The following is a 16,870-nucleotide window of genomic DNA, read 5'->3' as shown; positions in this document are numbered from 1 at the left end:
TGATGTTAGATTACAACGAGCTAGTTGTGTGGCTTAGCCTTCCAAAATGTTGCCGTTAGTTTTTTAGAATGTAATACATAGAATTGGGAATGTTACATTCAATTTCATTCAGACTGTCTTTCAGGCTCAATCCCTGCCATTTTCCCCCCGGAGCGAGGGAGGAGGGAGGGTGTTTTACTGTAGTGGCTGAGAGAGCGTAGTGGCACAGTGCTCCAATCAGGTCGCGAGGCACATTTTTTGCAACATCATCCAATCAGGGTCTCGCTCTCGTAATGTCTGTCTTGCTCTCGTTCTGCGTCATACCAACATCCATAGATTTTGGAGGTCCCCGAGCGGCCGTTAGCTGATAAAATCCATAGATAAGCCGCACCGTTATATAAGCCGCAGGGCCAAAAAACGGGGAAAAAGCCGCGGCTTATAGTCCGAAATTTACGGTAGTTAATAAAAAAAAATCTATTTCATTTTTTAACACCTTTCGTCTTTTTTGTCTCAGTTGTAGTTTTCCATGATATCCTTGTAGAAGACTTGCAGTGTTCAGCAGTGAAAGCCGTTTGCGGTGTGTCTTGAACCTAAAGCCTCGTAGCTAAATGGTTCGGTATGAATATGTGTATTGTTATACCCCTACAGTAAGTACCATGCATCATTACTACAAAAAGGCTTTCATGTTGATGGATCTATAAATAGCCCATGTCCAATAAATGGGAAATGGAAACATTAATGAGATCAATTCCAGTCCATCAGGAATACATACATATATATATATATATATATATATATATATATATATATATATATATATGGTCTTAAACAATATAGTGTTGCTTGTAACACATACATGCTTGCCTATTAATGAGGTTGAAATAATTTAGGCTAAGCTCAGCACAGGCGGCAAAGACACTTGTGACTATTTTGGCTGAACAAAAAAGATAGAAAACGGGTTTGATAGTATTGAAAATCATACCTTCGGGATTTCTAAATACCCCAGTATACATAATACCTTAATACTGCCCAAGCCTAGTGAGGAGGCTGTGTGTGTGTGTGTGTGCGTGTGTGTGTGTGTGTGTGTGTGTGTGTACCTTGGGTGTGGGGCAGGAAGCGGTGGAGAGGCGGGAGGTAGCCTGTGTTGCCCGCGGCGACTCGGAGGGGGTGGAGCTTAAAGAGGCCGAATCCCGAGGGAGCACCTGAACACCTCGAGAGATGATCGAGTCTGGGATCTACACACACACACGCACGCACGCGCACACACACACACACACACACACACACACACACACACACACACACACACAAATTGATTTTAAAAAAAGCACTACATGTGAGAGAAAAAATATGTATTTTGGATTTTAGGGTGAGTTGTCCCTTTAAGCCATGGTCCATTACTTTACCAGTGTTCAACAGTGTGTGACTGACAATGACATGATAGGATCAAGACAGAAGTGACCAATGAGAGGAGAGGAGGGGTGTGTGTGACTCACCTGGCTGTCATGGCTACAGGAGCAGGTGAAATGAGTGGGGGGGGCGGGTGTGGTGCCGGGCAGGTAGGGACTCCCCTTAGCCATGACCGAAGCATGACTTGTCTGATGAACACACAAACATGTCCATAAAGACAGGCAGGGGAATGAGATGAAATGGACTGAAGTTACAAAAGTTGACATTTGAAGTTAAGTTATCCTTTATTGTCCCTATGGAGAAATGCATCCTCTGCATTTGACCCATCCTCTACTAGGAACCTTCCTAGAACTATAGGAGCAGTGGGCAGCCGCAGTGCAGCGCCCGGGGACCAACTCCAGTTACTTTGCCAGTGCCTTGCTCAGGGGCACTGTCTTTGACAGGAGTATTAACCCTAACATACATGTCTTTGACAAGAGTATTAACCCTAACATACATGTCTTTGACAAGAGTATTAACCCTAAAATACATGTCTTTGACAGGATAATTAACCCTAACATACATGTCTTTGACAGGAGTATTAACCATAACACATGTCTTTTAGAAGAGTAACCCTAACATACATGTCTTTTAGAAGAGTAACCCTAACATACATGTCTTTTAGAAGAGTAACGATAACATACATGTCTTTTAGAAGAGTAACCCTAACATACATGTCTTTTAGAAGAGTAACCCTAACATACATGTCTTTTAGAAGAGTAACCCTAACATACATGTCTTTTAGAAGAGTAACCCTAACATACATGTCTTTTAGAAGAGTAACCCTAACATACATGTCTTTTAGAAGAGTAACCCTAACATACATGTCTTTTAGAAGAGTAACCCTAACATACATGTCTTTTAGAAGAGTAACCCTAACATACATGTCTTTTAGAAGAGTAACCCTAACATACATGTCTTTTAGAAGAGTAACCCTAACATACATGTCTTTTAGAAGAGTAACCCTAACATACATGTCTTTTAGAAGAGTAACCCTAACATACATGTCTTTTAGAAGAGTAACCCTAACATACATGTCTTTTAGAAGAGTAACCCTAACATACATGTCTTTTAGAAGAGTAACCCTAACATACATGTCTTTTAGAAGAGTAACCCTAACATACATGTCTTTTAGAAGAGTAACCCTAACATACATGTCTTTTAGAAGAGTAACCCTAACATACATGTCTTTTAGAAGAGTAACCCTAACATACATGTCTTTTAGAAGAGTAACCCTAACATACATGTCTTTTAGAAGAGTAACCCTAACATACATGTCTTTTAGAAGAGTAACCCTAACATACATGTCTTTTAGAAGAGTAACCCTAACATACATGTCTTTTAGAAGAGTAACCCTAACATACATGTCTTTTAGAAGAGTAACCCTAACATACATGTCTTTTAGAAGAGTAACCCTAACATACATGTCTTTTAGAAGAGTAACCCTAACATACATGTCTTTTAGAAGAGTAACCCTAACATACATGTCTTTTAGAAGAGTAACCCTAACATACATGTCTTTTAGAAGAGTAACCCTAACATACATGTCTTTTAGAAGAGTAACCCTAACATACATGTCTTTTAGAAGAGTAACCCTAACATACATGTCTTTTAGAAGAGTAACCCTAACATACATGTCTTTTAGAAGAGTAACCCTAACATACATGTCTTTTAGAAGAGTAACCCTAACATACATGTCTTTTAGAAGAGTAACCCTAACATACATGTCTTTTAGAAGAGTAACCCTAACATACATGTCTTTTAGAAGAGTAACCCTAACATACATGTCTTTTAGAAGAGTAACCCTAACATACATGTCTTTTAGAAGAGTAACCCTAACATACATGTCTTTTAGAAGAGTAACCCTAACATACATGTCTTTTAGAAGAGTAACCCTAACATACATGTCTTTTAGAAGAGTAACCCTAACATACATGTCTTTTAGAAGAGTAACCCTAACATACATGTCTTTTAGAAGAGTAACCCTAACATACATGTCTTTTAGAAGAGTAACCCTAACATACATGTCTTTTAGAAGAGTAACCCTAACATACATGTCTTTTAGAAGAGTAACCCTAACATACATGTCTTTTAGAAGAGTAACCCTAACATACATGTATTTTAGAAGAGTAACCCTAACATACATGTCTTTTAGAAGAGTAACCCTAACATACATGTCTTTTAGAAGAGTAACCCTAACATACATGTCTTTTAGAAGAGTAACCCTAACATACATGTCTTTTAGAAGAGTAACCCTAACATACATGTCTTTTAGAAGAGTAACCCTAACATACATGTCTTTTAGAAGAGTAACCCTAACATACATGTCTTTTAGAAGAGTAACCCTAACATACATGTCTTTTAGAAGAGTAACCCTAACATACATGTCTTTTAGAAGAGTAACCCTAACATACATGTCTTTTAGAAGAGTAACCCTAACATACATGTCTTTTAGAAGAGTAACCCTAACATACATGTCTTTTAGAAGAGTAACCCTAACATACATGTCTTTTAGAAGAGTAACCCTAACATACATGTCTTTTAGAAGAGTAACCCTAACATACATGTCTTTTAGAAGAGTAACCCTAACATACATGTCTTTTAGAAGAGTAACCCTAACATACATGTATTTTAGAAGAGTAACCCTAACATACATGTCTTTTAGAAGAGTAACCCTAACATACATGTCTTTTAGAAGAGTAACCCTAACATACATGTCTTTTAGAAGAGTAACCCTAACATACATGTCTTTTAGAAGAGTAACCCTAACATACATGTCTTTTAGAAGAGTAACCCTAACATACATGTCTTTTAGAAGAGTAACCCTAACATACATGTCTTTTAGAAGAGTAACCCTAACATACATGTCTTTTAGAAGAGTAACCCTAACATACATGTCTTTTAGAAGAGTAACCCTAACATACATGTCTTTTAGAAGAGTAACCCTAACATACATGTGTTGGATGGTGGGAGGAAACCGAAACACCCGGAGGAAACCACACAAACATGGGGAGAACAAGCAATTTGTTTGTTTGTTGTATGGTTTTGCTCATAGTCAATTACCACAAGTATTCTTTGATTTAATACGACTTGTGAGAAGGCTGACATGCTAATAGGGATGGGCAACGAATTTCGAATTTTCGCTGGAAGCTACAGCTCTGAGGAAGAAGCTGTTTTTCACTCTATTTGTGTGGGTGCTGTCTGATGGCTCTGTATATCTTTCCCCATGGTAGGGGAGTACTAATAAAAAACCTAAAGGACTTTTTGGAGTGCTGGCCTTCTGTTCTTTTTTGTACGTTTCTACCTTGGCCCTGCACCTTGACTGACTTCAATTTTGAAGTGTGCTCGCTACTGCTGTTGGAGGCATAATGAGCACTTGAACCTACATCAGCCTGATCAAAACTACCTAAAATGACAGAAACCATCTTTAGGGAAAAATGTATCTGACGTGTACTTTGATGATTTTTTAGTTTGACTCATGTTAGAGGGCTTTGGTTATGCCCGGATGTGCGAATACCCGAGGGGCCAACCTAGACAGGTACCTTGGCAGCAATGGCGGCAGCAGTGATGTGGGAGGAGCCATGCTGGTGGTGGTGGTGGTGGTTGTGGGTGTGCCTCTGAGCTCTCCTCCTCTCCTCCTCCTCCTCCTCCTCGTCCTCCTCCTCGCACTGCGTGCCGCGCTCCGTTGTGAGCAGCAGCGTGTGGGACAGCAGTGTGTTGTTGGGCTCCGTGCTATAGGGCTGCACAATATATGGTTTCACCATCATTATTGCAATACACACATGCTCACTAGTCACATGGCAGGACGTGATGTCAAGTAAGGCAAATTAACTCTAAACACCTCATGCTAAAAAATAATTGCTGCTTGATACAAATGGAAAACTCGCATGGTTTCCATGATTAACGTACAACAGAACTCTGTCTGATATAATAGCATATACTCCGATTTGAGGGTTTGTTAAGAGTAGCGTATGTTACCTTTCCAAGCCTCTGGTGCTGTGCTAGCCTATTTTTTTTTTTTATCGTTATATATTTTTTCTGATTTCCTCCCATTTTCTCCCCAGTTGTACTTGGCCAATTTCCCCCTGCTGCCCTGGTCGCTGCTCCACCCCCTCTGCCGATCTGGGGAGAGCCGTAGACAAGAACCATGCTTCCTCCCGAGGTGGTCAGGGACACATTGTGACCACATTGAAATGCAAATTAATTCTCAATCCACATACAACAGTCACTGCTGTTTTTTTTGCTAAACTACGCACTGGAACTTGCCTGATCCGGTCGCAATCTGATCTCAATGTGGACACTGGAGACACATATCAGGTTTATGTGGTCAAACACTCTCCAATTGCAATCTGATCGCCCAAAACACATTTTAATTCCAGGTGTAAATGGGGTCTAAGAGGCCGGAACAACTCTGCAGTGGAGAACTGGCTCTTTATTTCGGTACCAGCAAACATAATGCACGGCCTCTTGTGACGTTCTAAGCGCTTTTCAGACTAACTATGCTAACTCTACTCATTTAGCATCCTGCAACGCTGGCTGCAGATAAAAACACACTCACTACACCACCCGCGCAGGGTACCCACTAGGGCACCTTCTTAACAGGGCTTGATAAATCTATTCAAGTCATTTGGTGAAAATTGCTGTATTTTTCATATCGCAATATATATTGCAGAAACAAAATAAATGATACTGCAATGTCAGTTTTCTCCAATATGGTGCAGCCCTACCGTGGTGTGCAGCAGCGTGTGGGACAGTGTGTTGCTGGTGTGCGTGTTGGCCAGCAGAGGGGGCAGCTGCTCCAGGGCCGAGTGTGTGGCCTTCACCCTGACCACCGCCTCGCGCAGCAGGTCAATGGCATGGGGCAGAGCGGGCAGGATGAACTGAAAACACTCCTGGCAGGCAAACAACACACCACACAGAAATAAAGACACTTTTCTACTTTTCACCAACTTCAGTGACAACAAGGCACCAGGAAACACTCAAACAGTTCAAAGAGAACTTTGCCACTTTTCGACCAGCTCTCGATCCAAAATCAAGATATATAGTGTGAAAAATTTGATTTATTTTGAATGCTCTCTCAGTCTTTGGGGGGCCCGCTCCAGGATCAGCTCTACATCGACACAGTCCCCCCAAATCAATAACAAATACTGTATGTTACTTTGCTTTGAGTTTTGTCAAAATCCAATCAGTGGTGTCTAAGATATCGGGTATACAACAAACGGCAACCAATCCATACTTGATTTTCATCTAGGGAATTTTCCTTTAGGTGGTAAAAAATATGTTTTTATTTTGTCTGATTTGCTGCTAATAGTATTCGAATTGCACTGTGATTTTACTGTTTATTATTTTGCATTGTAACACGGTTTTAATGTTTTGATTTATCTTTGCAGCTCCTCTTTTTGTATCTATTTTATGTAAAGCACTTTGAATTGCCTCTCTGTAAGAAACGTGCTACACTGTATACAAATAAACTTGCCTTGCCTTTTAAATGGTATCATGACATAAGCATACTGTAGCATCCCATCGCTTGTGCACAGTACAGTAGAATACAGTAGAATCCTGGAGTCCTACCTGAGAGCCCTTCTTGCTCCCTGGCAGGTTGATGATCAGAGTTTTACCACGGATACCACACACCGGCCTGGATAGAGTTAAACCAGTTAGAGCAGATAGCACACACTGGCCTGGATAGAGTTAAACCGGTTAAAGCAGATAGCACACACTGGCCTGGATAGAGTTAAACCAGTTAGAGCAGATAGCACACACTGGCCTGGATAGAGTTAAACCAGTTAGAGCAGATAGCACACACCGGCCTGGATAGAGTTAAACCAGTTAGAGCAGATAGCACACACCGGCCTGGATAGAGTTAAACCAGTTAGAGCAGATAGCACACACCGGCCTGGATAGAGTTAAACCAGTTAGAGCAGATACCACACACCGGCCTGGATAGAGTTAAACCACAGCAGAGTAGCATAGCACACACTGGTCTGGATAGAGTTAAACCAGTTAGAGCAGAGTAGCATAGCACACACTGGTCTGGATAGAGTTAAACCAGTTAGAGCAGAGTAGCATAGCACACACTGGTCTGGATAGAGTTAAACCAGTTAGAGCAGAGTAGCATAGCACACACTGGTCTGGATAGAGTTAAACCAGTTAGAGCAGAGTAGGATACCACACACCGGCCTGGATAGAGTTAAACCAGTTAGAGCAGAGTAGCATAGCACACACCGGCCTGGATAGAGTTAAACCAGTTAGAGCAGAGTAGGATACCACACACCGGCCTGGATAGAGTTAAACCAGTTAGAGCAGAGTAGCATAGCACACACCGGCCTGGATAGAGTTAAACCAGTTAGAGCAGAGTAGGATACCACACACCGGCCTGGATAGAGTTAAACCGGTTAGAGCAGAGTAGCATAGCACACACTGGCCTGGATAGAGTTAAACAGGTTAGAGCAGAGTAGGATACCACACACCGGCCTGGATAGAGTTAAACCAGTTAGAGCAGAGTAGGATACCACACACCGGCCTGGATAGAGTTAAACCAGTTAGAGCAGAGTAGCATAGCACACACCGGCCTGGATAGAGTTAAACCAGTTAGAGCAGAGTAGCATAGCACACACCGGCCTGGATAGAGTTAAACCGGTTAGAGCAGAGTAGGATACCACACACCGGCCTGGATAGAGTTAAACCAGTTAGAGCAGATAGCACACACCGGCCTGGATAGAGTTAAACCAGTTAGAGCAGATAGCACACACCGGCCTGGATAGAGTTAAACCACAGCAGAGTAGCATAGCACACACTGGTCTGGATAGAGTTAAACCAGTTAGAGCAGAGTAGCATAGCACACACTGGTCTGGATAGAGTTAAACCAGTTAGAGCAGAGTAGCATAGCACACACTGGTCTGGATAGAGTTAAACCAGTTAGAGCAGAGTAGCATAGCACACACTGGTCTGGATAGAGTTAAACCAGTTAGAGCAGAGTAGGATACCACACACCGGCCTGGATAGAGTTAAACCAGTTAGAGCAGAGTAGCATAGCACACACCGGCCTGGATAGAGTTAAACCAGTTAGAGCAGAGTAGGATACCACACACCGGCCTGGATAGAGTTAAACCAGTTAGAGCAGAGTAGCATAGCACACACCGGCCTGGATAGAGTTAAACCAGTTAGAGCAGAGTAGCATAGCACACACCGGCCTGGATAGAGTTAAACCAGTTAGAGCAGAGTAGCATAGCACACACCGGCCTGGATAGAGTTAAACCGGTTAGAGCAGAGTAGCATAGCACACACTGGCCTGGATAGAGTTAAACCGGTTAGAGCAGAGTAGCATAGCACACACCGGCCTGGATAGAGTTAAACCAGTTAGAGCAGAGTAGGATACCACACACCGGCCTGGATAGAGTTAAACCAGTTAGAGCAGAGTAGGATAGCACACACTGGCCTGGATAGAGTTAAACCGGTTAAAGCAGAGTAGCATAGCACACACTGGCCTGGATAGAGTTAAACCGGTTAAAGCAGAGTAGGATAGCACACACTGGCCTGGATAGAGTTAAACCGGTTAGAGCAGAGTATGATAGCACACACCGGCCTGGATAGAGTTAAACCGGTTAGAGCAGAGTAGGATAGCACACACTGGCCTGGATAGAGTTAAACCGGTTAGAGCAGAGTATGATAGCACACACCGGCCTGGATAGAGTTAAACCGGTTAGAGCAGAGTAGGATAGCACACACTGGCCTGGATAGAGTTAAACCGGTTAAAGCAGAGTAGGATAGCACACACCGGCCTGGATAGAGTTAAACCAGTTAGAGCAGAGTAGCATAGCACACACTGGCCTGGATAGAGTTAAACCGGTTAAAGCAGAGTAGGATAGCACACACCGGCCTGGATAGAGTTAAACCGGTTAGAGCAGAGTAGCATAGCACACACCAGCCTGGATAGGGTTAAACCGGTTAGAGCAGAGTAGCATAGCACACACCGGCCTGCATAGAGTTAAACCAGTTAGAGCAGAGTAGCATAGCACACACCGGCCTGGATAGAGTTAAACCAGTTAGAGCAGAGTAGCATAGCACACACCGGCCTGGATAGAGTTAAACCGGTTAAAGCAGAGTAGGATAGCACACACCGGCCTGGATAGAGTTAAACCGGTTAGAGCAGAGTAGGATACCACACACCGGCCTGGATAGAGTTAAACCGGTTAGAGCAGAGTAGGATACCATACACCGGGCTGGATAGAGTTAAACCGGTTAAAGCAGAGTAGGATAGCACACACTGGCCTGGATAGAGTTAAACCAGTTAGAGCAGAGTAGGATAGCACACACCGGCCTGGATAGAGTTAAACCGGTTAAAGCAGAGTAGGATAGCACACACTGGCCTGGATAGAGTTAAACCAGTTAGAGCAGAGTAGGATAGCACACACCGGCCTGGATAGAGTTAAACCGGTTAAAGCAGAGTAGGATAGCACACACCGGCCTGGATAGAGTTAAACCGGTTAGAGCAGAGTAGGATAGCACACACCGGCCTGGATAGAGTTAAACCGGTTAAAGCAGAGTAGCATAGCACACACCGGCCTGGATAGAGTTAAACCGGTTAGAGCAGAGTAGCATAGCACACACCGGCCTGGATAGAGTTAAACTGGTTAGAGCAGAGTAGCATAGCGCACACCGCAATAATGTAAACACAGCACACACAAAGGCAAACAAGACAAAAGGTAGCATTTATTCATGCTAAATTTGCACAAATAAAAATGTCTGAAGCTGTGTTCACACCGAGATATTTATTTTTCGCTCTGTCTCTCGATTCAACCCTTTGGAATCGCTCTGTCGCTGTGTTTGAATCGCTCGTCAACAGGCACATGAATTCACGGACATCTGGGGGCTATAACGTTACGCAATGTCATGATGTTTGTCCACTCCGAGCCACCGTAGTTGTTTACAAGCTAAGCCTATCAGCGTGCTCCTAACGCGAGCTCTATACCGGTAGTACAGACTTCACTTCATGTCAGCTGTCAGCCTGTCAATCAGCTATCAATGTGGTTTGTTGCCACACAATAAACCAGCGGTTTGTTGCAAGCCAGTGTGATCCTTGACTCTCTCTCACACGGCAGCCAATTTTCGCCCTATCGCTCTGTCTCTGTCGCTCGGACGCCCAGCGATTTTTCTCCTGGGCGAATATACGCTCAATTGCATTGACTTTGTATGTAAACTCGATGCCAGTGAAAAACTTTAATAGGTCGGTGTGAACGCACCTTTAGTATTTCTCAGTTCTCTCAGTGACTTCAAGAAAAATTTGTTTAAAAAAATGCTTGAGAGTTGTGAATTGATTCAGAATCGTGAAGATAAGAATTGTGATTGTTACATGAGTGGATTTGTTTTTGGACACCCGTACTAGTCTGGTTAGAATTAGACAGACCTCTAATAGAGAGACTATAAGGAAAAGAAGAGAAGAAGAGGTGTTTACCTGGACAGCATGCCTAGCGGTGTAACGTTGAGCGATCCCATCAGCATGGCCAGAGCCATTCCTGGAGCCTCTCTCTCTATCACCTCTCTGGTGGCCTGCAACACAAACACTGGTCTGTAGGAGGCGCTCAAACCCCACTGGCTTCCCACCAGACATGGCCAATTGTGTCTGTAGGAACATGTGACCAAGCCTGAGGTAACACGGGGGCTTGAACTTGCAACTCTCGTGTTGGTAGGCAGGGAATGCCCTGAACCAAGCCTTTGTAAATGGTAGCTTTATCCTATACGTCACTTTTTATTTTTACCAAAATAACTAGACAGGAAGTAGCGTTTGAATTTGTTTCTTTGGTTTCAGTGTGTTTTGTGGTCAGTGTTAGACGTGCGTACCTCAGGCATGATGTCTCAGTCAGTGTGTTTTGTGGTCAGTGTTAGACGTGCGTACCTCAGGCATGATGTCTCAGTCAGTGTGTTTTATGGTCAGTGTTAGACGTGTACATACCTCAGGCATGATGTCTCAGTCAGTGTGTTTTATGGTCAGTGTTAGACGTGTACATACCTCAGGCATGATGTCTCAGTCAGTGTGTTTTATGGTCAGTGTTAGACGTGTACATACCTCAGGCATGATGTCTCAGTCAGTGTGTTTTATGGTCAGTGTTAGACGTGTGTGTACCTCAGGCATGATGTCTCAGTCAGTGTGTTTTATGGTCAGTGTTAGACGTGTGCGTACCTCAGGCATGATGTCTCAGTCAGTGTGTTTTATGGTCAGTGTTAGACGTGTACATACCTCAGGCATGATGTCTCAGTCAGTGTGTTTTATGGTCAGTGTTAGACGTGTGCATACCTCAGGCATGATGTCTCAGTCAGTGTGTTTTATGGTCAGTGTTAGACGTGTGCATACCTCAGGCATGATGTCTCAGTCAGTGTGTTTTATGGTCAGTGTTAGACGTGTACATACCTCAGGCATGATGTCTCAGTCAGTGTGTTTTATGGTCAGTGTTAGATGTGTGTGTACCTCAGGCATGATGTCTCAGTCAGTGTGTTTTATGGTCAGTGTTAGATGTGTGCATACCTCAGGCATGATGTCTCAGTCAGTGTGTTTTATGGTCAGTGTTAGATGTGTGTGTACCTCAGGCATGATGTCTCAGTCAGTGTGTTTTATGGTCAGTGTTAGATGTGTGTGTACCTCAGGCATGATGTCTCAGTCAGTGTGTTTTATGGTCAGTGTTAGACGTGTACATACCTCAGGCATGATGTCTCAGTCAGTGTGTTTTATGGTCAGTGTTAGACGTGTGCATACCTCAGGCATGATGTCTCAGTCAGTGTGTTTTATGGTCAGTGTTAGACGTGTACATACCTCAGGCATGATGTCTCAGTCAGTGTGTTTTATGGTCAGTGTTAGACGTGTGTGTACCTCAGGCATGATGTCTCAGTCAGTGTGTTTTATGGTCAGTGTTAGACGTGTACATACCTCAGGCATGATGTCTCAGTCAGTGTGTTTTATGGTCAGTGTTAGACGTGTACATACCTCAGGCATGATGTCTCAGTCAGTGTGTTTTATGGTCAGTGTTAGACGTGTACATACCTCAGGCATGATGTCTCAGTCAGTGTGTTTTATGGTCAGTGTTAGACGTGTGTGTACCTCAGGCATGATGTCTCAGTCAGTGTGTTTTATGGTCAGTGTTAGACGTGTGTGTACCTCAGGCATGATGTCTCAGTCAGTGTGTTTTATGGTCAGTGTTAGACGTGTGCGTACCTCAGGCATGATGTCTCAGTCAGTGTGTTTTATGGTCAGTGTTAGACGTGTGTGTACCTCAGGCATGATGTCTCAGTCAGTGTGTTTTATGGTCAGTGTTAGACGTGTACATACCTCAGGCATGATGTCACGGTCAGTGTGTTTTATGGTCAGTGTTAGACGTGTGCATACCTCAGGCATGATGTCACGGTCAGTGTGTTTTATGGTCAGTGTTAGACGTGTACATACCTCAGACATGATGTCTCAGTCAGTGTGTTTTATGGTCAGTGTTAGACGTGTACATACCTCAGGCATGATGTCACGGTCAGTGTGTTTTATGGTCAGTGTTAGACGTGTGCATACCTCAGGCATGATGTCACGGTCAGTGTGTTTTATGGTCAGTGTTAGACGTGTACATACCTCAGACATGATGTCTCAGTCAGTGTGTTTTATGGTCAGTGTTAGACGTGTGTGTACCTCAGACATGATGTCTCAGTCAGTGTGTTTTATGGTCAGTGTTAGACGTGTACATACCTCAGGCATGATGTCTCAGTCAGTGTGTTTTGTGGTCAGTGTTAGACGTGTACATACCTCAGGCATGATGTCTCAGTCAGTGTGTTTCGTGTTCCGTGTTTTTTTCCTGATTCTTCCCCATTTTCTCCCCAATTATATTTGGCCAATTTATCCCCATGCTGCCCTATTGGCTGCCCTGGTAGCTGCACCACCCTCTGCCGATCTGGGAGAGCCGAGACTAGCACCATGCTTCCTCTGACCAGCTTCGTGTTCAGTGTGTTTTGTGGTCAGTGTTAGACGTGTACTGTATGTACCTCAGGTGTGAGTAACATGTTGTGTTCAGTGTGTTTTGTGGTCAGTGTTAGACGTGTACTGTATGTACCTCAGGTGTGAGTAACATGTTGTGTTCAGTGTGTTTTGTGGTCAGTAGGGGTGTCACGATACACTCAGTTCACGATACGATACGTATCACGATACTGGGTTCACAATAACGATACGATACGATACGATTTTAACAATATTTTTTTAAACTTGAATAATGACAATATATGACTGGAAAAGTAGTATTTTATTTGAAATGCACAAATACAAAACATGCTGTTGTGGGAAATTGTTATTACAATAACAACTAGAAAAAACATGAGATTGGAGATAAGGCTTATCTTGAAATAGAATGAGTTACACCATCACTTAGATTTACTTTGAACTAAAAGGTTTCTCAGCAGTATAAATTCTCATTATGCATCTTCAGTTTTTCTTCAAACTCAAACAACAAGACTTCTTAATCTATTTTTTATGCATCTTCAGTTTTTCCTGTCAAGTAAACAGTTTTGCCAGAAACTCAATTGAATGGTTTCTCTCCTGTATAACTTCTCATGTGTCTCTTCAGAGACTTGTTCAACTGAACTACTTTCCACACATTGAACTTCAACAAACAAAGACGTTTCTTAGTCTATTTTTTGAAAAAAAAAAAAAAAAATTTTTTTTTTTTTTTTTTTTTTTTTTTCGATATGAGATTTCATCTCAACGATACATATCGTGACGTTTTACTATCGCGAAATTTCGTGGGACGATATATTGTGACACCCCTAGTGGTCAGTGTTAGACATGTTGTGTTCAGTGTGTTTTGTGGTCAGTGTTAGACATGTTGTGTTCAGTGTGTTTTGTGGTCAGTGTTAGACATGTTGTGTTCAGTGTGTTTTGTGGTCAGTGTTAGACATGTTGTGTTCAGTGTGTTTTGTGGTCAGTGTTAGACATGTTGTGTTCAGTGTGTTTTGTGGTCAGTGTTAGACGTGTGCTGTATGTACCTCAGGTGTGAGTGACATGTTGTGTTCAGTGTGTTTTGTGGTCAGTGTTAGACGTGTACTGTATGTACCTCAGGTGTGAGTGACATGTTGTGTTCAGTGTGTTTTGTGGTCAGTGTTAGACGTGTACTGTATGTACCTCAGGCATGAGTGACATGTTGTGTTCAGTGTGTTTTGTGGTCAGTGTTAGACGTGTACTGTATGTACCTCAGTGACATGTTGTGTTCAGTGTGTTTTGTGGTCAGTGTTAGACGTGTACTGTATGTACCTCAGTAGCCTGTACTACGAAGCTAGTTTAATGCCTTATCCGAGTAAGTTTGAGTTTAAACCTGGTTTAGCCGTACTACAAAGCAAGTTAACTTTCAATCACCATGGCAACTGACGCTGCAAAGCTAACCTGGTCGCGACCAGGTTAGCTTCAGAGGATAAGATCAAAATCCATGACAGACCCATATAATCGGCTCTCTGGAGTCACTCACCATTCATATAAGATCGCCATATGAAAAATAGATTGCAGTCAACTGAGAATATAACAAGAAAAACATTTGTGGCTCTGTAGGCTACATAATTAAATTAAGCCTACTTACCACTTTATGTCTTAACACGTTCACTGCCATTGACGAGATATCTCGGCTTACAAAATCCAACGGTTGACTGCCAATGACGAGATATCTCGTCTTTAAAAAAAAAAACGGTGGGACGTGGATCAACGCCCCCCACGTCTCCTATAAAAATATTGGAGCCACCGAACGTGTACAACCCATTCCACCGACCCACTAAGTGGCGACAGTGCTCTCCAGACTAGAAAAAGCCAGCCAAAACTGCAGGGGAACGCGCGAGGAAACCATTCTCTCATACTGTAAAATGGATTGGCGAAAACGCTTTCGCTTTCGCGCATTATCGCGCTGGGAGCTGGCGGTGGGGGATTGCATATTTGCATAATAGATTATGGGTGAAACACACTTTGAAACACGGCAGAAAGCCCACAATCGCACGCAGGCAGCTTCATTGCAGCTGAGCTCAACCGAAAAACCAGAAACGAACGAGCCTCATTCTCATACTGTAGGCGAAAACGCTTTCACGCTGGTGCACACGGGCGCACAACGGTGGGGGGTTCCAAAAATAGACTGGGTGGAAAACACACTTTGAAACACGCAGCATAAAGCCTAGAATCGCACAAAGCTTCATCAAAGCTCTCAAACCCAAGAAACGAGTGAGCCCCATCCACCAGTGAGCCGCCAGGGAGGGAGGCTGCTCACTGCTCAGACAGTCACAGGCAGTAGAAACTCGCTTGTGACAAACGCTGCTGAAAGCCACCAGACACGCCCACGGAGGGAGGAGTTTGAAGGAGAGGGCGTTCAGAACTATATTGTTTAGATGTCTGATCTCTCACTGATGCCAAAAATAAATGGTTAAAGTGACTGTTCTGCCTGTTTGATTGAATTTCACAAAACTGCGATTATCTCAGCTTTTAGTCTCAGACGCTGAAACCATGCTGTACTCAACGGCTAATATCTACATAACTACTAACTCTACAAACTAACTCTTTTAGACAGAGAAAGCACACATTCTATTAGTACTTTTGTGAACTTTGTGTTCACAAAGTCCAAGCAGAAAATAATCCTCGGCTCTTGTAAAATGAGCCAGAATCCTCAAAAAAAACCTCTGGCAGAAGCTACCTACAGTAAAAAAAAAACGGCTGGCAGTGAATGTGTTAACAGCTCAACGATGCGTGGAGAAATATGATCACTATTAATCACGCAGCGCATATCATACACAGAGCCTCAAATGGAGTGAGGGTGATATTCTCCTACATGCCAGAAAAGCCTATAGCCTACATATAATATAGATATGGGATAAATATGGGATAGCCCCAATAGGCTACTAAATATGCAGGCAATTCTTGCATGTTTCAGCTGGAACTGTGTCCTGTAGGCTGTATGCCAATATATGAGCAAAAATAGGCTAGTTTTTATCAATGAAAACTATGCCCGCATCGTCTCAATTCAGTTCAGCAGTTTTCTCTTTTATATTAGGCATCAGCATTATCATTATTTTATATATTAATTATTCGATCAGTGCAACTACACACATAATGAGTGATAGAGATCATTATTCATTGAGCATGCGTTTCTAAATCTATGGTCTAAATAGGTTTACAGATTGTGGAAATTTATAGGCTGAGATTACACATTTAGGGGACAGAAATCGCTGATCAAAGTAAATCAAATGACTGATGTGAATACAAGCGGCAGCTTTAGCAGTCCTTCAGCAGATTACCGGTATATCCAACGCGGATTTTCATTCTGACATAGGTTACATTAAATATCCGCTAAAACTCTGATCACGCACTGCGCTTTCATTGAATGAGGAAATGGGTGTGGGCGTGGATCAACTCAGCTGTTCATAATGTGATTGGCTAGCGCACCTCTTTCGCGTG

General features: G+C 42.9%; 1 protein-coding gene across 1 annotated transcript in view; it reads right to left on the bottom strand.

Annotated features, from left to right (window-relative positions):
- Positions 1-16,870, bottom strand: part of gphna (gephyrin a) — a 66,548-nt gene that overhangs the window by 40,480 nt on the left and 9,198 nt on the right. Inside the window, exons 5-10 of the mRNA XM_083634007.1 lie at positions 10,883-10,977; positions 7,000-7,066; positions 6,156-6,320; positions 4,971-5,168; positions 1,476-1,577; positions 1,077-1,214 (exon numbers count right to left, since the gene is read on the bottom strand). Of these exons, the coding sequence (XP_083490133.1) occupies positions 1,077-1,214; positions 1,476-1,577; positions 4,971-5,168; positions 6,156-6,320; positions 7,000-7,066; positions 10,883-10,977 (765 nt within the window). The remainder of the gene's footprint in view (positions 1-1,076; positions 1,215-1,475; positions 1,578-4,970; positions 5,169-6,155; positions 6,321-6,999; positions 7,067-10,882; positions 10,978-16,870) is intronic.

Source organism: Poromitra crassiceps (assembly GCF_964638095.1).
Source record: "Poromitra crassiceps genome assembly, chromosome: 3".
Classification (NCBI taxonomy): domain Eukaryota; kingdom Metazoa; phylum Chordata; class Actinopteri; order Beryciformes; family Melamphaidae; genus Poromitra; species Poromitra crassiceps.
The sequence above is the reverse complement of the archived record's forward strand: the minus strand, read 5'-3'. Positions and strand labels throughout refer to the sequence as shown.